This window comes from Danio rerio, chromosome 3 (genome assembly GCF_052040795.2).
Source record: "Danio rerio strain M-AB ecotype USA chromosome 3, GRCz13ab, whole genome shotgun sequence".
Lineage (NCBI taxonomy): Eukaryota > Metazoa > Chordata > Actinopteri > Cypriniformes > Danionidae > Danio > Danio rerio.
Genome location: NC_141023.1, coordinates 29,297,490 through 29,323,141, shown reverse-complemented (window position 1 = coordinate 29,323,141; position 25,652 = coordinate 29,297,490). Strand labels below are relative to the sequence as shown.

Genomic DNA, 25,652 nt, shown 5'->3' with positions numbered 1-25,652 from the left:
CTTAACTTTTAGTTTAAAATTTGTTTTATTTAATTCAAGTAGCCCACTTGTACAGTTATTTTTTTTTTTAAGGGTTTAAAATGTAAACAGATTTGACATTTTTCCCCTCATCTGTTGGAATGGGTACGAAGTTGGCATTGAATTTAATTTGAAATAGTATTAAAGTTTTTAATAGCCTTGAACTTAGTTTGGAGGATCCTGGGAGTACCCTGATTAAGTTGTCAGGCGAGTTATATTTTGATGGGTCAAGTGAATTTTCCAAAAGATATTCGGGAAAAGAATCCTTGGCATATAGCCTTGTACAAGTCTAATGGTTAAGTCGTAATGTCTTAAATTTAACTTAAAGAAACCTGCAGAAACCCTGCTTCAAATTTTTGCAAAGACTTGGAATAACACCTACCTACCGTAAGATGTAAAGTTAACATTGTATGAATGCCATAAAAATGGCTGTTGAAAAGATAGGTGGTCTTTATTTATTTATTAATTTTTTTTTTTTTTTGTGGATGACCTCTAATATTTCCAATGAAGTCAGTGCTGCAAAGCAGGAAGCAGATCAATGGCAGCCTTGTGCGTTCTCTCCTGACACAGCAAAATTCCTGGCCTTCAGGTGCTTGGTCGATAATGAATGCTGTATATACCTTAATTAGTGTTGTACGTTCACAAGGCTCCTCTGGAGGGGAAAAGGTAGATTCAGGATGAAGTTGGAATGCTCCACACTTAATCTCAGCTTGTGCTTTTGTCAAAACACGTGTGCTGGCGTATTACCTCTATTCCATAAATGAGTTTGACCAGCATATGTCAGGAAATATGTGAATAATTTTCCACTAAAGGCCTTTATTTTTCAAGAAGCACTAATTAGCTCAAATTCTGACAGCAGCTTTATTGTAATGAGGGATGATGGGACTGATGAAGGTGGTATCAGAAGGATTTACCTTCCTCTGTCAAGTTCAGCTGCACTGCCCCACAGCACTGATGCCCAGATGTCCATAGCAAAGAAACAGCTGGCTCTCCCTGCTCCCTCTGGCTTGCCACCCCATCCCACCATTACATCACAGTTGGATGAGGGATGCTGAGGACTTTCATTGCTCGACTGCATTTTCTCATGTAAATTGTGCTGTAATGATCTCAAACAACAATGAATTCGCTTTTGCAAGGCCTGTAGTTTTTGTCCTTGAGAAACCAGGATCCCTCTGAGTGCATCAAGTTCGGATTGAGGCTGTGGTTTACGACCGAGTCCAAAGGGAGCTCACCTAATTAAGACTCTTTGTCCTCACTGACTCATTGCAAAACTGCTTCCCCCATCATTTTACGCCGTAATAAGAACCCTGGCTGCTCTTCACACACTATTTAGGTCTTTCTTCCTCCTTGCTTAGATATTCTGCATTCTTGGCAGGAATCACTTTGCCCCACACTCACCACCACCCTTATGACAATATTCATAAGGATTTATCAAGGACTTTTTAAGAGCTTAGACCTCGGAGTGTTGTCATCACTTTTTTTGTCGCTGCTTGTCTTTATCAAAAGGAAAGGCTTAGACTTCAACAGGCCGCTTTAGTCCAACTTTAGTGAGAAATAGGGAGAAAAAAGAAAGATTGGATTATAAGGCACATGAATTCGAGAATTGACCTAGATTTTAATGGGGGAAATGCAAGGGGTCAGAGTGTGGCTAATTAGCATGCTAGCATAATCATATGCGCAGGCTCAAAGGGTGATTCTCAAACAAAAATTCAAGCGACTATTTGGATTAGACACCGCTGTTATGAGTGGTAAAATAAGACAGTCTAGTAAATCCCCTGGCTACGTCATAAAGCTTAATGCCATGAAGAGTCATGAGTAAAATGGCAACCATCTGATTTTTTTTAAAGTAGCAGAAATGAGGGAGTAGTTTACCCAAAAATGAAAATTCTGTCATCATTTACTCAACCTTGTTAAAAACAGATAAAAAAAAAAAGATATTTTAAAGAATATGAGAAACCTGTAACCACATGCATAGTAGGAAAAACAAATACCATGGAAGTCAATGCAGGTTTCCAACATTCCTCAAAATATGTTTTTATTGTGTTCAAACAACAGTAGGAAAAAGAAAAAAACTGTTTGGATCATATCAAGGATGAGTAAATTCTATTTTTAGGTGAACCACCCCTTTAGGGTTGATTGCGGTGTAAGTAAATGGGACAGTATGCCTATACAGAGTTTATTTTCTTGAAACAGTATTTTTTTAATTATATTGGCTGAACATTTCCAATCAAATGCATAATAAACATTACAATAGGATTTTCAAATATTAGCAAAACATATGTAAGTAAATTTACAAAAGAAGGAAAGAAAGAAAAAGAGCGGGTATACATAACAATTACCATAGAGAAGTGGATTTTAGATTTTGAATGATATTCAGTTCTGGTTGCTTTTTGACTTAAAAGTCCTTTAAGAGCTTTTAAAAACATTTTTAAATCAGCCTAGAAATGGGAGATGTTAGGTTTTCTTTCTGACCATTTACACTTGTGTATATGAAACTTGCTTAATAATATCAAAAGATTTAACATAAACAGGAGATTCTTATATATATCTTGTTGTATCTACGTAAAATATGGCATCTCTTTTCTTTATGTTAATTCTATGACCACTCAGTTTATTAAATAGAAATTCAACATCAAACCAGAATTATTTAACATAAAGACAATCAAAAAAAAAACAAAAAAACAATAGCATAAGTCTCAATATCCATTCCGCATAAACACAGGACTCTGAAAGATTAACTTTATATTTCTTGAGAAACTGGTTGGTTGAATATATTTTATGTATAATTTTAAAGATTTCACAGACTTTATGAGAGACACAATATTGGTTGTTATAAATCCACATCAAGTTCTAAATGATATTCTCAAATTGGTTACTCCAAAAGTACTTTTGTTTAAAAGTTGCAGGATAATGAATCGTATATGAAACACAATCCAAATTTCATACCCTCGTTGGTCTGCCATCACCTCAGTGGGCGGAGCAAACATCAATCAGGAAGTGGGCCCAGCAGCACATGAGGTAAGGTAAGTGAGAAAATCAATCAAAACAATTTTCACAATAGGGTCAGAAAATGACAGAAACCATACTACATCAACAACAGTAAAATTTATAATGTTAAAGATCATGTTTTTATTTTTCAGTATTATTGTATTTTGTTCCATCCATGCAAATGCAATTTGATCAAGATGTCCAACCCTACTAGCGAAGACCTGATAAACATAGATGCCATAGGATGAATGCACTCCTGGCACTATGGAAGGAGAAAAGTCATGGTTGGAATTAGGGCACAGCGATGGACCCCTAAAATATGGAACACTGAATGGCCCAAATAGTATCTTAAACCTTTACAGTCTTGCTCTTTTTTTGACATAATGATGCTTTGACCATCAGGCAGTTCGTACCAGTATAAACACATATTAGTATCTAAAAATTTCAAAAGGCATGTTTCAGTACTGGTGGCTCAGTGGTTAACACTGTCCTTTCACAGCAAGAAGGTTGCTGGTTTGAGTCTGAGTTTTGAGTTCAAGTTTGTGTGTTGGAGTGGGTTTCCTCCGGGTGCTCCAGTTTCTCCCACACTCCAAAGACATGGTCTAGGTGATTTGGATAAACTAAATTGACTGTGTGTGAATGAGTGTGTATAGGTGTTTCCCAGTACAGGGTTGCAGCTGGAAGGACATCTGCTGTGTAAAACATGTGCCGGAATAGTTGGCATTTTATTCTGCTGTGGTGACCTCTGAAATAGAAGCTAAGCCGAAGGAAAATTAATGAATGAATGAACGTTTGACTATTAATATGTATAACTAGAGAAACGTTATGTACAAATGTGTACCTGTTGAAAAGGTACTGCCGGAGTGACAGCTTGTCTACCTTTATTTTTGCAATACAGGACTAGAAACATAATTTTTGATGTTCTTCAGAGCAGGATACAATCCAGCAATAGAGGACCCACAGTGATGTAAGTGGGTGAAGACATGTCACAGAAAACACTTCCATTAAAAGTGTTACAAAGTATACACATTTGTAGCTTATTAGTTAGCTGCCTTTAACTGCTGCCTTTTGTCATTTTGTTTATTTCTCAGCCTTCAAAATGTAGCTACAAACTGTCAATAGCCCCTTTCAGATATACAAACTTTTGCAGAAAATTACTAGTAAATTGCCATGAAGAGATCATGTGTAATCAGCCCTTTAAAGAAAAAAAAAAAAAAACAATAAAACGTGTTCCAGAAAAACTACCAATTCCATGCTGGAATTCTGCTTTGTATGAACAGTGTATTTTATTTAAATTACAGATCAAGTTGTTTTGGTAATTTTCTGGTAATTTACAGTGTGAAAGAGGCTATATGTTTATTTAAGTCCTACTTTTTGCTGCTTCAGAGTTGCTTATAGTGATGGTGCGATTGCAACGAGGAAAATAAATTAGTTTTCGGGTGGAACCTGGCTTGCTGGCTAGTTTCACTAACTAAGTTCCTGAACTTCCTTTATCCAGTGTGAAAGCCCCTATTATTAAATATTACCAATTTATTGTGTGCCCCCGCACTCAAATGCATGAGCTTACCTCTCTACCAAATGACTGTGTAGATTATTCTGCTGTGGCAGCCCTAAAGGAAGGTTGAGAGAGAAAGATTTTGAATGGCTCCTCAAATAAATAAAACAGATTTATTAAATTAAATAAACCCCAAAATTTAAGCATTAGAAATATGTAAAAAGCAGTTCTACTTCAGAAACGGAGCTCCTTTGTTACACTATTTCAATTAGAAAAAGACAAGATTACCAGACATTAAAAGTCAAGCATCAAGCACCATTTTGCCCAGACATCTGTACAGTCTTGTTCTTTCTGCTCATGTCCACAGCTAATTTGACTAATTTGCTAATTTAACCCCTAATAAAAAGCGTCTATTGAAAAGGTTTCGTTAAAACAATAAAATACAGTACTTAATATTACAAATCAAGCACTTAACCTGGAGAAAGAAAGATTATGACATGCAAGAAATGATGTCTAGATGGATTTTATTTTTGCTCCGTATGTAAATTTGAAGCTTAAATCAGCTGTGTTTATTTAGCAAAACTATTAACTAGTATGGAGACCCCATTTTTTTTTTCACCTGATTTCTGATTCAAGACTAGTATTAGACCTAATGGAGCGTATAGTAAAGAGCATTGCACAGGGATGAAAGGGCTGAAGTTATGTTATACATGTTGTATGTGGCCGAGGGGCGAGTCTGTGTGTCGTTTTCCTCTCTACACTGTGGACTTACATAAAGAGTTCTGACATGGCATCCAGCTATTCCCCACACTGCTGTATCTTCTGCTTTATTCTGCTCTCATATCATAGCTACTCTTCACTACCTTATGTTCTCTAAACGTGATGGTTAGTCTGTTAGCACACTTGATGATGTCATTGCTTGTATATGTCATGATTCATGCATAAAGATAATGTTATATCCTAGTATTTTTTTTTGTGTTGAAATGAAGAAAGTTTGTCCTGAATTATTTTGTCGAAGTTGTAATGCACAAATGCCTTAACATATGACCATGTCTTTAACCACAATGATGTCTAATGAAGTCCGAGAGCACTTGCACAATACAAAGACATCATGCTGCATGGGAGCTTTATTTATACTTTATACACACTCAGTTTATTCGATCAAAATCATTTAACTTATCAGTCATTGTCACTACTGGTGTGCCCCAGGGTTCGGTTCTTGGTCCCCTGCTTTTTACAGTTTACCTTCTCCCTCTGGATTATATTTCCAACAAACACCGGATAACTTTGAATTGTTATGCAGATGACACCCAGCTATCAACTAAACCCAACACCAAACTCCCACCATCATCACTTTCTAACTGCCATTAAATCCCAGGTCACCTCGAACTTCCTAAAATTAAATCATAAAAAAACTGAACTCTTCTCATAGGTACACGATCCATATAACAAATCACATGGTTTTTTTATTCCCAATGAAAATTCGGTCTCCCTTCAGGTTAAGAGTCTGGGTGTCATTGTTGACAGCACCCTTTCCTTCACTTCACATGTTTATAATGTTCTTTATATCTGGTCTGCTTATTTTCACCTTTGAAACATCAACTGTCTACTTCTTTCCCTCACACCCCACTTAACTGCCATTCTTGTCCAGCCATCTCCCATTCAGACGACAATAGTGGTGTAACGGATCACAAATCTCACGGTTTGGATCAAATTATGTTTTATTAGTCGTGGATCGAACCATTTTTTGAATCAGCCAAAAGAGGGAGGAGACAAATATAATTTGCTTTCCATTTATTACAAAAGCAGTACTGCAAGAAACTTTTGGTTTTAACAAACAGAACTTAGAACCTGTAATTTTATTCAAAAATAAAATGAAGAAATATTCCGCTAAATAAAAATAAATTGAAATGTTCTGTACTGTGAAAAATTCACTGTTACTACTTCTGTTGCTGACAACGCTATAAATGTATAAATCTAACATTATAATTTGAACAACCATGTTTATTTTTAGTCTCCTTATCAATAAATGATTCAGTTATTCACTCATAAAACTTCATGTTTTATATGCTTTATTGTGTCATTTTTAAGGAATTATTCAGTGGCATATTTTTAACAGCTAGTTGTCTCCACCTAACGGTTCAATAATGTAAATTGCTGCTTACAATTTAAATTTTTGAGCGTCGTTAAATGCAAATGACAGTTATTTTAATCTTTACCATAAACATCAGTTGTTTTATCTATCTAAATTATAAACTGTTATCTCAGTACTTCTGTGTTATTTGACTGTAACTTCATAAGTAACTCAAAAGACAAAAGACTCAATCTCTTTCTTGATTTTTGCATTTTCAGATGTGAATGCAGCGATTAATAAACATGCAAATCTCCATCATTTATAGTTTGTTGTGTGGGTGTTGAGATACCGATCTTTCAATGATGCAGGTTAAACAAGTAGTGACAAAAAACACCTTTAATGAGACCCACCACATCCCGAATAACCTACCACAACTTCTTTTGTCATCATTATATTTTACAGGAAAGCTTAAATGTTTTCATACATGTGATTTGAATGACACGATAGGCAATCTCTCTGCGATAATTACAAATTTAGGATTAATTTACTATAAAAAAAAAGCATTAATCTGCGGGCCATGTGTGTTCTGAACTGTGGGTTGTGATCCGTACAAATCATGGATCAACCGTGATCACCCCTAGAAAACAGTACTTTCCTTCATAAATGACAATGGTATTATTTAGTCAGAAAATTAGGAAAAAGTTTATTGTGACATAGGAATGTAAATGCAGGGGTGGACTTAGCGAGGTAAGCAGCCGCTTAGGGTCCCGGAGAATTAGGGGGCCCCGACCAATGCCAAGAAGCCTATATTAATCATATAGCTCTTTTATAAATTTTCTATCATGTGTTGTAATATCTGTCTATAACCACTAAGATTTTAACAATATAACTTAATAAATAAACATGAATTGTCTTAACATGATTTGTGGAATGTTCCATTTATACTGCACATGCAAATATTAAAATCTAATCACAAATATGGCTTAAAAACTGTAGATAGTTTGTGAATTTATTGTATTTAATTTTACAGTAAGAAGATAAAGGTTCCACTTAAGATATATTTTTTAACATGCAGTTTATTTAAAAACAAAACAAAATAAAAAAATCAATAGAGAAAGAGAATGTTTTGACTTCCAACAGGACACCTAACGTGGGATTGCCCCCAAATCACTGTCCACTCCTGTGTAATCTGTGAGCAGATTGCTTAAAATGGTCATATAATATTTCTGTATTGAAATTCTATCATTCATTCACGTATGTAATTTTATTGATTGGTTGATTTGCATTGCTGTTTCCTACGGTTTGTTATAAATAAATATAGAAATAAGAAGAAAAAAACCCCTGTAAAAACAGACATTTTGCTTAGTTCTATAAAAAGCGATAGCTCATTTTTATTTTAAAAGTGAGTAAATGAACTATGTGCATAATTATAAAAATGTATTGTTGGGTGGGTTCATGTTGGGCTTTCAGGAAATGAGTGTGAACAAATGTGGTGAACAAATGCCAAATTCCTCCTTCAGAGATAAGAACTTTTATCAGCGTTTACATTTTAAATTAATGGCAAGAGGAGTGGGATGTATTGGAAAATAATAAATTATATGAAATGCAACTTGAAATCTCAAACAGAGTTTTAAGACTAGATTTGATCAAGTGATTTTTTATCAGATGTCGTATTGGACATTCAAGATTAACCCATACCGCTTTGTTTAAAGATGAAGACCCTATGTTTGTACTGCCCAATTCTCTTTAATTTTAATACACATTTTACTGCACTGTCCTGCTTTTAATGATTTCAGATGGCTTTTTTTATGAAATTAAATCTCTCTAGGACATTTTTAACAAAGCGACACCACGAAAAATGTAGAATTTTTATTCTGTATGAATAACACTGGCGACGCGGTGGTGCAGTAGGTAGTGCTGTCGCCTCACAGCAAAAAGGTCACTGGTTCGAGCCTCGGCTGGGTCAGTTGGCGTTTCTGTGTGGAGTTTGCATGTTCTCCCCGTGTTCACGTTTTTCCTCCAGGTGCTCCGGTTTCCCCACAGTCCAAAGACATGTGGTACAGGTGAATTGTAGGCTAAATTGTCCAGTGTATGAGTGTGTAGGGATGTTTCCCAGAGATGGGTTGCAGCTGGAAGGGCATTTGCTGCATAAAACATATGCTGGATAAGTTGGTGGTTCATTCTGATGTGGCGACTCCTGATAAATAAGGGGATTAAGCCGAAGGAAAATGAATGAATGAATGAGTAACACAAAAAATCTTATTTATTTAATGTATGTATTCATTTGTTTGCTGTTTTTAACTGTATATTTATTATTGAAATGTTCTTGCCATGAAAATAGCCTTGGTTGCTGACATGGCATCAAATAAAAAAATACATACATATGAAAATATATTCAACAGTCAATGTCAATACTTCCAAGTTACAGTGGTTTTACTAGTTTTTTTACTAACTTGTTGCTTTTGTAGAAATGGATTTACTCACTTTTTGTAAAAAAATAAATAAATAAAAACTAATTATGTTTAAAATTGTCATAATATTCACATCTATTTTCTTTGATTTGTTTGTTTGTTTATTTCTTTTCTCAGGCCTGTAGCCAGCCTGGTAAAAGGGGTGGTTGTTTTTGTCTCCAAAAGTGGATCTTTTTGCGCTTCTAGGCCTCGTTTAGGCTACTCTTTAATTATGAGATTTAAATACTACTTTTAAGTGAAATTTTCAAAAAAGTACTACTTTAGCTGAAATAGGTGGTCGGATGGTCATCACAACCAAAAAAGTACACTTGAAAATACATGGATAATAACAATACCTAAAACTGTTTAAAAGAAATTTTAATATCGGCCGCTTTTAGTGCTTCACACCTTTTTATTGGTCATGTTTTGTTGCAAGACTTAGATAAAAGTTACTTGTGAAATATTTAAAAACAATACAATTGTGAAAGATGACTTCACTTCATATGATTTCTTGCACAGCTAGATGTCATGGAAAATATTTGTTAGCATTAGCCAAAACTGATTAGCTGAAGTCACACCAAAGCAACAGACGACAGAGGATTCCACTTGCTCTTAAAACCTTTTTCAATAGGTTGTTTTCACTATTTATAATCGCAAAGCAGTCGAAATAGGACAAATGAGCTCATGTATGGGACAAATTCTGGACATCGTCAGTGAGGGGTGGGTCTTTCGAACCACCTGAACATTTTCTTAATACATTCCATCGCAACAACACAATTTAATTACCTTCATCCATCTAATTTTTAAAAATCTTGTCATATGTTGGCTTTTATGACCATTGAATATCCTGCGCACAAATGTGTTTTTTTTTCATCAGGCGATGGGGACATAGAGACAGTGGACAATCCTTGGTTAAAGTCAGCCAGACTGCAGCCCTGATGCACAAGTGCTGCACTGTGGAATCAGTATTCCGAGCTGGTTCCTATGGACACAGCATTCTTAAAGCCAGCAACATCATCACCAGACTCCTGAACAGAAGACAAACAGGCCCTGCGCGTGCTTTCTCGCTGCCCCACTAGAGGGCGAGTGGTGCACAACCGCAGGACCGCCTGTCTACATGTGGAGATAGACACACACACAAACACAGGGAACGAAGGACTGGTCATCGCGCTGAGCAATGGGTGATAAAACTACTAATTAGCCACAGGCTGTTCATCTTTTCCATTTATGTGAGTGAGAGAGCTGATTTTGTTGTTGTTTTGTCATCATTTACATTCATTAAATTACCAAAGTAGCACGAGTATCCATCATTAGTTCCCTGTCCTACACAAGTTGTCGTTGGCAGTTTAATTTATGAATGGTTACCAGTGGGTGCATTTAATTTAGCTATGATGAAAGACATCAGGTTTAAATAGAGTATTTATTATGCTGACAGCCAGGTCAATAACTGTGTTTCGTGAAAAAGCATATGGGCTATTATCACTTCACCCTGTGGTTCACCATATCAGTGCACAAACGTATACGTTTTCTTTAAAATATCCAAAAAGCATTAGAGTAGTGTTATATATTTTGCTGACTTACATTTTTCCAAATGTTTCAAAGGAAGTTAAAATTTAGAGAAATTAGCAATTTTAACTAGTGACATGGATTGTGTCCTGTGTTGCCATGCTAATGTTGCACACTCGACCTGTGGTTTGGTTTTTTAGAAAACATGGAAACACCAATGTTTTTAATCCTTTAATGCACAAGCTTTAAAATAGATATAGAACATATAAACTTAGACTTGTCTCTTTAGACCCATGTAGTGTATCAAAGAGTTAATATATTGTGTGCTTTATCTGACTGCACAGAAAAGTATTCTAACAGAACCCTAAAACGGTTTTAGTATAAAACGCCACTGCTTCCTCACCATGTGATCACAACTGGAAGAGGTTAACTGTTGCATAATAAAAGCTCCACTGCAGTGTGTTATGTGTTTATCTCTCATCATCACTGGCTACAGCGCTCTAGTTTCGTTTACTGTGCTTCTTATTACAACCATGATAATCATTTTTGAATACGTTAGCTTGTCCACAAACTTTTCTGCAAGCATCCTGTAGATGTAATAACGAAGACCACAACTCTCATGATTCCACAGTTATGCCTTTGTTTGTTTTGAAAATAGAAAACACCAAAGATGTTCTAATATGTTGTGTGATTTATCAGACTGGACAGAACAGAATTAAGCTGCGGTCACACTGGACTTTTCTCCCCATAGACTTCCATTCTTTTGCACGCGAAAGTGTCAGATGGGAAACGCAAACTCGTGCGACAAGTTTCTCAGTTCGCTGTGTTGCAAAGTTCAGCCTAGGTGAACTCCGACCTGCAAAATCGCATCACTTGACTATGTGAGACCAATCAAGGATCAAAACATGACCTCTTTGGATAGAAATGTAAAATTTTGACTTTTTAAATGTCTAAGTATCTTGTTTAATCTCGCCCCTTTTTGCAGTGCCGTACTACAGAAACTCTAGTGTGACCACAGCTTTATAACAGAACCTTAAAAAGTTTTTCGTATAAAACAGGGGTCCCAAATCTCGTTTCTGGAGGGCTGGTGTCCCTGCAGGGTTTAGCTCCAACTTGCCTCAACACACCTGTCTGGATGTTTCAAGTATACCTAGTAAGACCTTGATTAGCTTGTTCAGGTGTATTTTGATTAGGGTTGGAGTTAAAATCTGCAGGGCACTGGCCCTCCAGAAACAAGTTTGGTGACCCCTGGTATAAAACAACGCCACTGCTTCTCTACCATGTGATCACAACTGGAAGAGGCTGACTTTGGCATAATAAAAGCTCCACTGCAGTGCTTTTGTGTAATGTTGCGTTCCTCCCTCATCATCAATGGCTTCAGCGCTCTAGTTTCATTTACTCTGCTTTATACAAATATGATAATAATTATTGAATACATTAGCCGCAGGAATCCTGTAGCATATAAAAACGAAGACCACAAGTCCCACAATGCCACACTCATTCAGCATTATCAAAATATGCCTTTGTTTGTTGTGAAAATGAACCCTCGCACAAATTACATACTGTGCCTTTTAAGGCCCCATAATGGTATTAAAAACTGTAGCTATATAATTGTTAAACACCAAATAAAAACCTGTTAATTTACAGTTTTTTGTTCTAAGTGACCGACCACCCCCTTATCAAAACAAGTTAGCACAGCATTTATTAAATTGCCACTTAATGATACATGTATTCTTGGCTTTGGATTGTGTGCTAATCATTTAATCTGCATAAAGGTACTCCAATAAATCACGGCCAAAGGGGTTGGAGCCATTCTGCAAAATATAGCTTTTCATTAGAGCATGAGTACATTTATATATTTATATGTATATATTTATATTATTGTCATGCATAAAAATGTACACACACAACCTTTAAAGCAAGCTTAAATTACTATAAAATTTAGTATACTAATTAGTAGTTAGGGGTATAAACCTACACTGCTCTCATAATTCAGTTAGATTACAATTATCATGTCAGTGCAATTCTATCTTTTTAAATTTACTTCGTTTACAATGTGTGGCAACGTGGGGGCGCAGTGGGTAGCACAATCGCCTCACAGCAAGAAGGTCACCGGTTCGAGCCTCGGTTGGGTCAGTTGGCATTTCTGTGTGGAGTTTGCATGTTCTTCCCATGTTCGTGTGGGTTTTCTCTGGGTGCTCCGGTTTCCCCTACAAGTCGAAAGACGTGCTATAGGTGAATTGGGCAAGCTAAATTGTCCGTAGTGTATGTGTGTGAATGAGTGTGTATGGAAGTTTACCAGTGATGGGTTGCGGCTGGAAGGGCATCTGCTGCGTAAAACATATGCTGGATAAGTTGGCGGTTCATTCCGCTGTGGTGACACCAGAGTGACACCAGATTAATAAAAGGACTAAGCCGAAAAGAAAATAAATGAATATTGACAATGTTGTCATTGAATACAAGCTATCAGACATTTGAACTGAACCTTAAATTTGACCTGATCAAGGAAAGCGCTTGGTGAGTGAGTGGCATGGAGCTGTTTCGTTACAGTCTCGCCTCATTTGCCATAGTTTGCAACCATGACAAATTATGTCAGAAAACCATCAGTACTGCACTACATTTGTGCTGCACAATATCAGAAAAATCTGACATTGTGATATTTTGTTGTTTATGATAGAAATGTTGCGATATTCACTAGATGACTTGAATATCTCTATTTGTAAATAATTTCAAATTTTAGATTGATTGGAATGAGGGGAGTGCATATGCATAAATTATAATAAACACAAATGTACAAACATATCTACAAGATACAAATTAAATAAACAATGTTTTGTTTTCCGCAGGAGTCTAACAGTGTTCAGTACTTGAATAATCAAATGCAAAATAATGCTGTGTAGTCTTCGCTGAAATAATTCAGTAGAACTAATCAATATTAAAGTTACAAATGGTACAATTTCAACATTGCATAACCTGAAATGTGACTATTGCGAATGATCACGTTGCGTTATTGATGCTAAAACGACATATTTTAATGCACGTTCATGGTTTCCACTAAGTTTATTCTATTTTGGCACCACACCAAAATTAATTTCTGCCACAGCTAGGCATGGGCCGGTATAAGATTCTGACGGTATGATAACCTTGGATAAAAATATCACGGTTCCACGGTATCACAGTATTGTGATTACTGCTTTTAAACATACTCTTTTTAAATGTTTGGGGTAAAAAACAGAAACTTTTTCCCCTTTGAACACAATATATTTAATTTTTGGAGCAGTAGAGATGTCAGGCTAAACAATGCAAATGAATCATTGACTTCTGCTGTCTTTATTAGTTTCAAAAACACAGATTTCTTTTACAATTTAAAACGGCATATTTAGAATTTTTTTCTGCTGGGGATACTGTTGTCCTTAAATACAAAACAAAAAAATGTAAACGTAAAAATTTTTTTAAACCGTGGTATTGACCTTATTCTAAAATGCGGAAGTGCGCCTGTTTTCACGATTGTCTTAGAACTTCCAATTCAGTCGCACATAGGAGAAATGACTAGGAATAATAAACGGCAGAAAATGGTCAAACTACTTGCTCTACAAACAAATGTTTGCATGACTATACAGACCAAGTAGAATAATATAATAAGAAAATATCAAATTGCAACATCAAACAGCGTAATGAGCAGTTTTTAACGTCAAAAATTGAATGGAAGTGAATGAGACCGGAAGTCTCAAGCCAAAAAGATTGAAATGGCAGCACCCGCTCGTCGGCGGAGAATCAACAATCAAAACATTCAGTTGGTGCTGTTTTGTTTTTGTAGCGGGTTATAATCACACCAAAACATAATAAAAGGTAAATGAATTAAAACAGAGCAAACTTTTCTGCAATCGTAGTAGTGCTGTGCATTATTTGTTGAACGCTTTAAGGTTACATGCTGACTGACAGGGATAAGCGTAAAGTGAAATAGCATGACGTAGCTTTCAATTATGAAAAACACAGCTTCCATAATTATACTTTATTTAAAGATAAAGGTCTATGGTTCTGCATACAGTACAATGACTTTATCTTGCTGGAGTTTATAGCCGTTTCACTTTACTTCAGGACTCATCAACGTCGTTTTGTAAGTCTACAGACATTCATGAATAATCCCAGCAAATTTAATAAATGTTGGAGACATACTTGTTACATAAACGCACTAAATAGCACTTCAGCAGCGTTTATTTAAGGCCGTGCAAGAAGTTTTGAGCACAAACAGAGGAAATCGGCAAGCAAGCAAAGAGATTTGCATGCTTGTATTACATGAATGCAATCTCCACTTGTAATACTTCGTTCTCGACATTTGTAATTGAAATAACACCATATGTAGTTGGAAGACCTGTGTAAAAGGCCTGCCACCACAGCTAGAAAAAATCCTAGAGGAAACACTGACGTTAGTAATGATTGATTTTGACACCCCTAATACTAATCTTATTCAAGTTACCATTCAGGTTTCATGTCTCTGTGTACTAGTCTAAACTCTGCCTGACCCAGAGCTCAGAACAGATCCCAGATCATGAGCCTCACAATCCTGATCCGTCCACAAAAACAAACAAAAACCCAGACACAACCCAGCTCTGTATCACGTCTCATCCCTGACTTTTAGAATCGCTCGCATAGAGATGCTGAATTTGAGCATTTCTGGACAGTTGGCTTTGTGGTCTGGGCTTATATAAGTGCGGTCAGGGGCTGGAGACACAAAGGCAGCAGCTGTGGGATTGTGCCTTTAGTATTCCCAGCCAGAAGGGGACAGCATGTTCCTCGGGTCTCCGAGAAACAACCACACACACACTGCAAGCGTGTCTCTCTAGTGCTCACTCTCCACTCTGATCACACAGCACTGCAGAGAGACACGCGGCACGTTTGATCACCACAACAGGAGAGAGAGAGGGAAAGAGAGAGAAAGGGAGGGAGGAAACAGATGCGCGTGGTTAGACATAAAGAGTGATGGGGAGTAGAGACAGAGCGAGGTGTCAAAAGGGGAGGTTGCTGGAAAGAGAAAGGCTGGAGACGGGTAGACAAGACACTGACAGGTACACAGCGAGGGGCTAATACCTAACATCATGTCTCACAGCAAGATGCAGATACTGACATGCCGTGTAAGAGAAGGAGAGAGAGAGACGGATCCAAAAGAAACGTCCCGAGCAAAGAGAGTAAACTTCATTTGTACTGACAGTGAGTTTATTGCTGGAGGTCACCAGGTTGCTGGATTGTCATTTCTTGCTTGAGGGCTGCAGAGTGTCAGTTTGCCAGACCTTCAGATTGATGGCAGGTCTGGACTCCATCGCAGCTTTCATTGGCCCAAAGGCCACCTGACTGTAATGTTAATCTAGCAGTCAGTTTGTGTTCAGCCTTGTGTTGAATACAGCAAATAATCAACATCATGACCCTTACAGATTTGTGTCAGTAAACCATGTGTCTACATGTGCTGAACATATAAAGTGCTTAAATTGAGTACACACCATTTTGAACAATAATATTTTTATCCATTTCTCAGTAAATATAGGCAATGTATTTTTGGTGCATTTAAACAAAACAGATTTATTAAACAGATATATTTATTAAAATCATATTTTAGTCACCAAACATATTTAGAAATTGAAAGATAATACAATTAAATTCAAGCAAAATTTCAACAAATTGTTTCATTTTATATCGTTCTCTTTTATGTTTTCCTCGTTTTAAATTTGTTTTTAATATTTTTTTTATAGCATATAAATTTGGATGTACTAGTTTTTGAAGTGTTATCGTAAGTTATTTTGTTAGATTAGCTCCAGATTTGTCTTCTACTGACTAATCTTATGTATATGCACAAATAAAATATTGTATAGCTTCCTATTAAAAAATATGAATTAAAAAAATAGATTTGTGACGGGTGAACTTACATTTGCTGAGCACTGTACTTTACTAAATTCAGTCTTATAATTGATTAACATTAGATTTGTGCAAAACAATTTTTATATGTTGCTAATTAGCTAATTAACCAGTTATTTAACCAACTTTTGTCTCTCTTGAAATGTAATTCCAAAGATGATGATGGAGATTTACATGTACCGCAGAAATAACACTACCCATTATTTTTAAATAAAGGAGATATGATCTTGTTTTCTGAACATTAATAGCAAATTACGTCCTTTATACTTGGTTGAGGTTTTACTGGCAGGTTAGTTTGAACATTACAAGCACTGTTAAAAATGAAGAAATGTAGTTAACTTATTAGTTTCTACAAGTTTAGGTGGATTGAACATATAACAAATAAGTTATCCCTCAAAAAAAAAAAAAAAAAAAACGAAACTGAAGAATTGTGTTGTTTCAGCTTATTTTATAGAAGTATTTTGAACAAACAGCAAATGTCTTTTTTGAGTGAATTTTTGAGGGAGCTAGTTTCCACACATAAACATCCTTGAAGAATGTCATTTAAAGAGTTCCCCCGAAAATGAAAATGACATCAAGATTTCGTCACCTTGGAATTACAAAGTTATCTCTGCGTTCTGAATGGTATTGAGATATTGAGCTTCAAAGTTTTTGCATTCCATAGCAAACAGTATATGTGTAACATTAATTTTTTTTAAGTCTTAAGTAAACAGCTCATAAAAAACATTCCCTAATGTTCCTTATAAACACTCCTCAGTTTAGAAATCAATTTTGACAAAAATGTCAGATAGAACCTTATAATTCTAAGGTGACTATTTATTGTCAATGAATGAAGCTGCTTGTTCAAATTATTTATTTGCTACTTATTTAAGATCTAAAAAACAATTCTTCTATGTTTTTATTTATTTATTTATTATTTGGGGGGGGGGTCAATTGTTTTATGTTCAAACTACTTAAGTTTGTAAAAACAAGTAAGTTAACTTAACCAATTTCTTTTGGGACAACATTGTTTGGAACCCAGATTTTATATTACAGTGCTTTATTTAATTGTTCTTTCTTCTGTTGAACACACAAAAGAGATATTTTGAAAAATGCTGGTTGCTGGGACTCAATGACTTCGGTAGTAAAAAAAATATGACTGTGAAAGTTGATAGGTCCCAGCGACCAGCATTTTTCAAAAATCTTCTTTTTTGTTCATCAGAAGAAAAACTCAGTTATGCTTTGAACCAGCAAAGGTTGTAATTTCTGGATAAACCATCCTTTTAAATATGCAAGATGATCAGTTTGCTTAATATTGTAATGGTAACACAGCCATGGTCACAGTTGTGAACACCTTTGCATGTGCACTGTTATAGGTGCATTGTTCAGTTTAATTCACGTTTACTTGTATAGCACTTTTTTCAACAATTATAGTTCCAAAGCAGCTTCACAAAAGGTGCACATCAATAAATTACAGTCAAAATCAGAAAAGTGTAAAGGAAAATTGTGTAAAGATTTGGCAGAATATAAATGTAGTTAACCTGCAGTTATATAGTATATAGTCTCTATTCAAAAGAAGTTATTTTTTCCATGTAATATTAATACTTTAAATACTTTTAAGTGTTTGTTGTCCATGGTGTAGACACAAAAATTGTGCTGCTGACCAATGTTCTGTGTAGCAGTTTGTGGATCCTCCTGATGACAAATATTACATTACAAATATATGCAGAACGTTAACAGCAGTTATTTAGTTTACAGGTTGCACATCAGGCCTTAGCTGTTGATGATTTTGCAATGACAGAATTAACGATTTGTTTGACCAGCATGTTTTCACTGCTAGCCATAACGTTACTATAAGTTTGTGCACTCCTAGTGGAAATAAAAAATGAATAATTTCTAAAAATATATTGATTTCAGTCAAAAAGCAGACCAAACAATTGTTATTACAATTATAATCGTTTCAGTTATATGTTCAAGATGTTCAAAATGAAATATGCAAAGTAATAATTTAAGTTCATGATTAAGGTCTCATGATAAACCCGAATGACCACTGATAGCAAAGAATGATTTGGTTTTGTATGATTTGTTTGTTTGACAAAATAACGAATAGCGACAGAAATCTTTTATTAGTTGCATTATGACCTGCTAGTCAAACTTGGTGTACTATCCCTTTAAAAGCCCTTCAAGTTATAGCTCCAGTACATATTACACGTTTCTGCCATTAGTTTGTAAATAATAATTTTTTAAATAACAAGTTCTGTTTACTTTAATGGTGCAAGTTGCTGTTTATTCTAGAGTCTAGACTATTAAAGAGGGGAAAAGGCACTTCAGATGTGTAATCTTTTTCTTTTAATACTGTTTCAGAGCTGACAGTATGTGCCTCTTGGACAATGAAGAGGATCATAGGAGAAGGAAATGTAGGTCTCTCTTTATGCCTTTAGCAATGGTGCCAGTGTCCACACACATACACAGTCAAACTTAAATCAATGCATAGGTCTCCGCATTAGTTACTTTGAGTAAATCAAAATACTTATATTTTCATTAGTCACTTGTTTTGAATTGCATATTTAAACACAATGGAGTGTCATGCAATTTAATGTTGTTAAAAATATTTCTAAATGAAATCTTACTGGAAATGTTTTTCAGTAAATTTTTCTATTTGTTTGTTAGTTTTTATTTGTTTTATTAAGGGATTTTAAAAGCAATATCTTGCACAAAATTTTACTTCAAAAGTTGTCTTTCTTCCTCTCTATTCTGTCTAGTGTGACAAAAACTAAAACTGTAATAGATATTATCAATAGATAGTTTTCACTAGACATTAGTGAAAACTTGTTAAAAAGAACCCTTTAAAAAGAAGAACATTTAAAAAAAAAAACAAAGAACCATTTGTGGAAAGAAACATGTTCTTTGTGGAATTGTTGATGCCAGTAAAGAATATTTAATTTCTACTGTATTAAAAGGATAGTTCATCCAAAAAATTATTAAGTTTACCCTCTATTTACTTACCTTCAAGTGTTTCTAAACCTGTTTAATAGAACACTAAATAAGATTCATTAAAGAAAGCTGAAAATCTGTTACCACTGACATCCATACGCTCTCAGAAATTAAGGTACAAATTGGTCACTGGGGCAAAAAGTACATTTTTGTTCATAACAGGTCCATAAAACGTACATATAAAACCTAAAAAGTACAAATGTGTACTTCAGTAACTTAAAAGTACAAAAGGGAACCTTAAAAGCACAAAAATGTACCTTAAAGGTACAAAAGGGAACCAAACTTAAAGGTATAAAAGTGTACCCCAAAGGTACTAAAGGCAACCTTAAAGGTACAAAAGTGTACCTCAAAGGTTCTAAAGGCAACCTTAAAGGTACAAAAGGTAACCTAAAAGTATAAAATAGAACCTTAAAGGTACAAAAGCGAACCTTAAAGTTTCAAAAGGGAACCTTAAAGGTACACAAGTGAACCTTAATGGTACAAAAGTCCACCTGTATTGTACAAAATATACATTTTGACAGATTTTGTACCTTTTTTGTAGTAGTGTGTAGTAGGAAAAACAAATGCTATGCAAGTCGATGGATACAGGCTTCCAGTTTTCATCAAAATATCTTCTTTTCTGTTAAATTTGAACTGGTTTGAATAAAGTGAAGGTTGAGTAAATGATGACAGAATTTTCATTGAGAATTGTTCATCTCTTTAACCCATAATTTGGCAAGATGAAATCTGTTAAAACATAAAGCTGTAAAACACAGAACAATCTGAGCAATTGTACACCTTCAGTACTGGAAAGACAGTGGCTCATTTAGAGGAAACTATAAAGTGAGAGTGCGTTGATTCATCAGCCGGTAATCTTGATCTCGGGAATGAAGAGGCTATTACCTGATGATTGATTTGTCTGTTTAAATCTGTTGACTTTTTTTTTACCCCCTCGTTTTCCACAATATTGTAATGAGGGGAGGAGGGAGGGGCAGAATTTGATTTTCTGGATGAGAAGAATGGGAAAGTTGATGCGGGAGACGTCAAAATGCGCTGAAGGAGAAAAAGGACGGAGCGAGTGATGAATGTGTAACGGAGAGGAGGATAGATGTAAAAGAGAGCGAGGGGAAAAGAATGGAGCGTGAGCGATAGATGGGGGAGGGGGTGTAGTATGCAAGTAGATGATTCACAGAGGGAGGGAAAATGAGAGATTGTGCAGGGGAGGCAAATTAAGGACAAGCATGTTGGCCCAACAAGATGGAGGGAGATGGATGAGGGAATACACAGAGTGGGAGAATGAAGGAAGCATTTTAATTCAGAGATCTGAAAAAAGAGGGGCATTGTGTGGGGTTGTAATTTCACACTCTCTCTGCCTCCTCAGTCGAGAGAGGAGACTAACAAAATGGCTGTCGCTTAAAGGCGGTGGGTCAGATTTCGGCATATATTAAGAAGGCACAAATCCAAAATGTATAGCAGGAATAATTTCTCACAGGAATGCTTATGGATTTCCTCTTATTAAGCATGAATTCATGAGCTTAGCACGTGAACTCATTTTCAGCCCAAACTCTCTGAGGTGATTCTGTCTTTATAGCTAATGCTGGTTGTATGTGGATGCATTTCATTACAAACCTGCGGTTTTCCCCCTCCATCTTTCCAGATTTGCTTCATCACTCCTTCCAAAAGCTAAACATGCCGAATCATTCACGCTCATTACCAGCGCAACAGATAGATTACATACTTAAGAGACCATTTCCCACATATAGACGAGCCTGGAACAGATGATTAATTACGTGGCCTGCTACTTCACTTCCCTACTGTTACTTACTCACGTCTGACTCATTTGGAAAGCCTCGTGCTCGCTCACAACACGGCCTGCCTTCCCGCTGGTTCGGAGACTCTGTCAGGTGCGTGCGGGTTTGCAAACACAGAGAAGCAGCGAGTTTGTTCCCCCTTGGGTTTGTCTGTTTATTCATCAGGACTTGATGCATCCAAGTTTAGGATCATTCTGTTTTGGCACCTTTAGATTTCATTTCAAAGAAAATGACACATTTTAAAATGAATCCAAAGAAAGATGAAATGACTAAGGCGTGTGATTCTGAGTAAAAGAAAAACACGTGGATACAAAGAAAGAAGTCAGAATTGAAAAAAAGCAGTTTTGCTGTAATTTGTTCGCTTGGTTTATCATCAAAGTATATTATTATAATGATTAATTATAATAATAAATAATAATAATAATAATAATAATAATAGAAACCAAAACAGAAAGAGTACACAAAACATTAAGAGTTAACTTTTTTTAACATTGCTTTTCCCTTTATAATTATCATTATCCTTTAAAACTTAAGTTTCAAGAGCAGGTTTGCTGTAAATTTATAGCATGCATTTAATCTTTGTATTCGTGAGTCACTTAGCTTCGTTTCTCGTAATATTTCGTACTTTTGTTTGTCGCTTGCGTTCCTGCAAGTGTTTGTTTAGAGTTCAGCATCCTCTTCTTTTCCTCCCCCCTCCTCCTTCCTTTTTTTCGTCTTGGCAGTCATTTCTGGAGTCTTTCAGCGAACTCTGACCCTCTGTTTGTCAGCGAAGGTCTTTGCGTAAGTTTTTTTTTGTTTCTGTTGTTCGCTCTCGTGACGACCGAATGCGAGAGGAGAGAAAAAAAGGAAGCAAACAGGGACTGAGAAAAAGATGAGAAGGTTCTTTTAAAAGAATAGATTTTTGTCTAAGGTTGAACGTCTTTGTCAGTCTCGTGTTAGAGCAGCTTTGCGGTGAAGATCCTCCATGATTTCATCCATCGTCCGGCCACAGTCGCAGCTCAGGGCCACAGAGTCTCTTTTCCCAACAGATCATTACCCGGCAAACAGCAGTTTTACCTCAGAAAAGTCTTGATTATTATGTTAATTTCTATATAAAATCAATACATCCATATATATATACTATACGTGTATATATATGTTGTACCTTGTGTAAGAGATTGCAGACCGGGCTGTTTCTTACTGAACACCCTACTGCGGTGGTTCACAGTTTTTTTTTGTTTCTTTCTCATTTTTTCTTTGAATGCAAATAACAAATGAACAAATAAATGAATATGACGAATATAGTGGAGAAGGGAAGAAGACTTATGAGGGAGCAGTAGCTTGCTGATGATCCGTGTAGACCGATGGGTGCTGAAGGAATGCTTTCTTAACAAAAACATGTCAAATCAATGCCACAAGCTACAGCTCCCACGTCACAGGCTGAAAGAACCCTTCTGCAAATCTCTTATCGCCTGTCTCCATTTCAAACCAGCCTCAATTTGTCAATGGCAAATGGCAAAATCATGCATACATGTGTAATCTTTGATCGAAACGCAAAAATCCTCCCGGTTCCTCCGAATCGTGAAAACGCATGGTACATGAAGTTTGATCTGTAATATTCCAGGCCTCCGCTCCCGTCTCCCTTGCCCTGCTATCTGTACGGGGAGAGGTTGTGCCTCATACAGGGGTGGTGCGTCGGTTGGCTGTGTTGGATGAGTCTTTCAGGTCCTTCTGGATGCAGTTGTGGACCTGGAGGAAGTTGTGGTCCCTCTCTGAATTGTAGGTGGCGGTGGGGGTGCCGTGGCCGCCCTTTAGGGTGTCTCCCCCGCGGGTGAGTGTGTACATGGAAATCTCGGTGGAAGGTAGAGCCCCGAAACCCTTCAATCCCACCGGCGAGGCGTCTCGGGAATGCGAGGGGTCCGTGGAGCGGGACGATGAGCGGGAGCGGCGCCGGTAGCGATACCGGTAGCTGGGGATGCGCGTGATAGCCGAGCCCTGCAGGTAATCTGCTGCCCGCGCGCCCGCCCGCAGCTCCCGGTGCCGGTCGATGAACATGTGCACGGCCAGCACACCCACCATTTCAGCCATGATAAAGGACAAAGCACCAAAGTAGAAACTCCAGCCGTATGAGTAGCTGTTCTTCTTGGAGTCGCTCTTTGAGGGATCCCCCGCATTGGCTGATATGTACACGATCATGCCAATGATGTTACTGAGGCCTGTGGGGGAAGAGAGAAGAGAGAGGTTTTAAACCAGTAATCATGGGTAAAAGCTGATTCACAACCTAGTGTGGGTTCAGAAAAGAAGCATCACCCTTGTTAAATTGTCATCACCCTGTTCATACCTCATCAGGGGTTAATTGTTCATCCTGGGAATTCATAAATTGACTAACATTGGATAAGATCTTCTTTTGAGCATGTGTAAATGGTTAATACAGTGCATCCGGAAAGTATTCATAACGCTTCACTTTTTTCCAGATTTTTATGTTACAGACCTATTCCAAAATGGATTCAGTTGATTTACTTTCTCAAAACTCTACATACAATAGCCCATAATGACAATGTGAAAAAAGAGTTTTTGAAATTGTTGCAATTTAATTAAAAATAAAACACCTGAAAAATCACATGTACAATAGTATTCACAGTCTTTGCCGTGAAGCTTTGTATTGAGCTTAGGTACATTTTGTTTCCACTGATTACTCTTGAGATGCTTCAGCAGCTTAATTGTTGTTAAGAGTTCACCTGTGGTAAATTCAGTTTATTGGACATGATTCATTGTCTATATAAGGTCCCAGGGTTGACTGTGTATATCAAAGCTCAAACCAAGCATGAAGACAAAGGAATTGTCTGTAGACCAAGACAGGATTGTCTCGAGGCACAAGACTGGGGAAGGTTACAGAAACATTTCTGCTGCTCTAAAAGTTCCAATGAGCACAGTGGCCTCCATCATCCGTAAGTGGAAGATGTTTGGAACCACCAGAACTCTTCCTAGAGATTTTGTACAGACTTGGAACGGTGGACTTGAACAGACTTAAAAATATTTCCTGGTCATTAATGCACAGTAAAGTGATGACATCAGAATACAACTTTTCATAATTAATTCTGATGTTGAATTATTGTGTTTGAGATGTGCTTGCAATTTGTCATTAACAACATTATAAGAGATTTTTTTGTACTGGTAAAAAAAAAAAAAATTATATATATATATATATATATATATATATATATATATATATATATATATATATATATATATATATATATATATATATATATATTGTGTACTGTTCCTTATAGAAAGGCAAGCATTTTGCCAAAAGAAGGACAATACATGATCTTCACTCAAGGGCAAAGCTGTTGTGTGTTAACCAAGATTTATGATATTGATAATGTATTTGAATGAAAAAGGCACACTGTGGTGCATTGCATGTTGAGCAGCATCCCGAGTCCTAACTCAAGACATGGATCTGTATTCTCTCCTGCTGTGTGTTCCTCTTTACCCTTTATGTTCCTCATTCATCATTAATTTGAACAACCTCACATTACAAACTGCTGACTGTACTAGGAAGTTTTTTTTTTTCTGAAAATACTCTTTTGCACTATATGTAAGTGTAAATGTATGTAAGAATTATTCACTTCATGTTTTCCAACATTATTCATAATTTTCCTTTTTAACTAAAGCTATACATTAATCCAACGTATAACAACTTTAATACAATGTGCAGAATTCTGGGATAGCTCAAAATATATCTTGCTGAAGCTCAAACTGATATCATCAGAGAAAGAAAGCAGAAGCACATTCTCCTGATTTTAATTAAAAATTATCAATGCAAACTTTTTTTTAAATTCACATTTCAACAATTAATTATTCACCTCAAGAGGAGCATTGCGAGCTTTGTTGTCATTTTTGATTACTTGCAGACTTTAACCAATTAATAACAACATATAAAATCATAAATAATAACCATAATATAAAATGTTAGCTATATGTATTTGGGTAATGTTTTGTAATTTTAATTTTAATATGCACTGTACACTACCTAACAAAAGTCTTGCCGTCTATCCGGTTTTTGGGAAAGACTTGACTTCTAATTGATCTTTTGGTATCAGAAGTGGCTTAAATGAAAGGCAGAGGTCTTTTTTAGGTTCATTAGGTTTTGTTAGAGTTTTTTTTTAGCCAGAATAAAACATGGTCACGGCTTAATTTTTTATTATTTAATTAGGTAAGGTCTGACTTTGTTAGACAAAAGTCTTGTCACATAACAGAACTAAAACACAGTGTAGAATATGAAGTCATGATGCAGTGGAAAAATAATTAATACTGTGTGTGACTCCCATGAGCTTGGAGGACTGCATCCACACATCTCTGCAATGAGTCAGGTAACTTATTAATAAAGTCATCTGGAATAACAAAGAAAGCGTTTTTACAGGACTCCCAAAGTTCTTCAAGATTCTTTAGATTCATCTTCAGCGCCT

General features: G+C 36.2%; 1 protein-coding gene and 1 long non-coding RNA gene across 9 annotated transcripts in view; one reads left to right on the top strand and one right to left on the bottom strand.

Moving 5' to 3' along the window:
• Positions 1-2,979: 2,979 nt before the first annotated feature.
• LOC141381214 (uncharacterized) overlaps positions 2,980-25,652 on the top strand; it is a 161,717-nt gene continuing 139,044 nt past the window's right edge. For 7 of the 8 annotated variants that reach the window (XR_015480937.1, XR_015480936.1, XR_015480938.1 and 4 more), the window contains exons 1-2: positions 10,171-10,254; positions 18,782-18,834. This is a non-coding gene — a long non-coding RNA (uncharacterized LOC141381214). Of the gene's footprint in view, positions 3,042-9,902; positions 10,255-18,781; positions 18,835-25,652 lie in introns of those variants that run through there. The other variant, XR_015480932.1, reaches the window with a different exon arrangement.
• The window catches only part of cacng2a (calcium voltage-gated channel auxiliary subunit gamma 2a), a 131,394-nt gene continuing 127,072 nt past the window's right edge, over positions 21,331-25,652 (bottom strand). The window contains 1 exon segment of the mRNA NM_200641.3: positions 21,331-23,396. Within this exon segment, the coding sequence (NP_956935.1) occupies positions 22,858-23,396 (539 nt within the window). The 3' untranslated portion in view covers positions 21,331-22,857.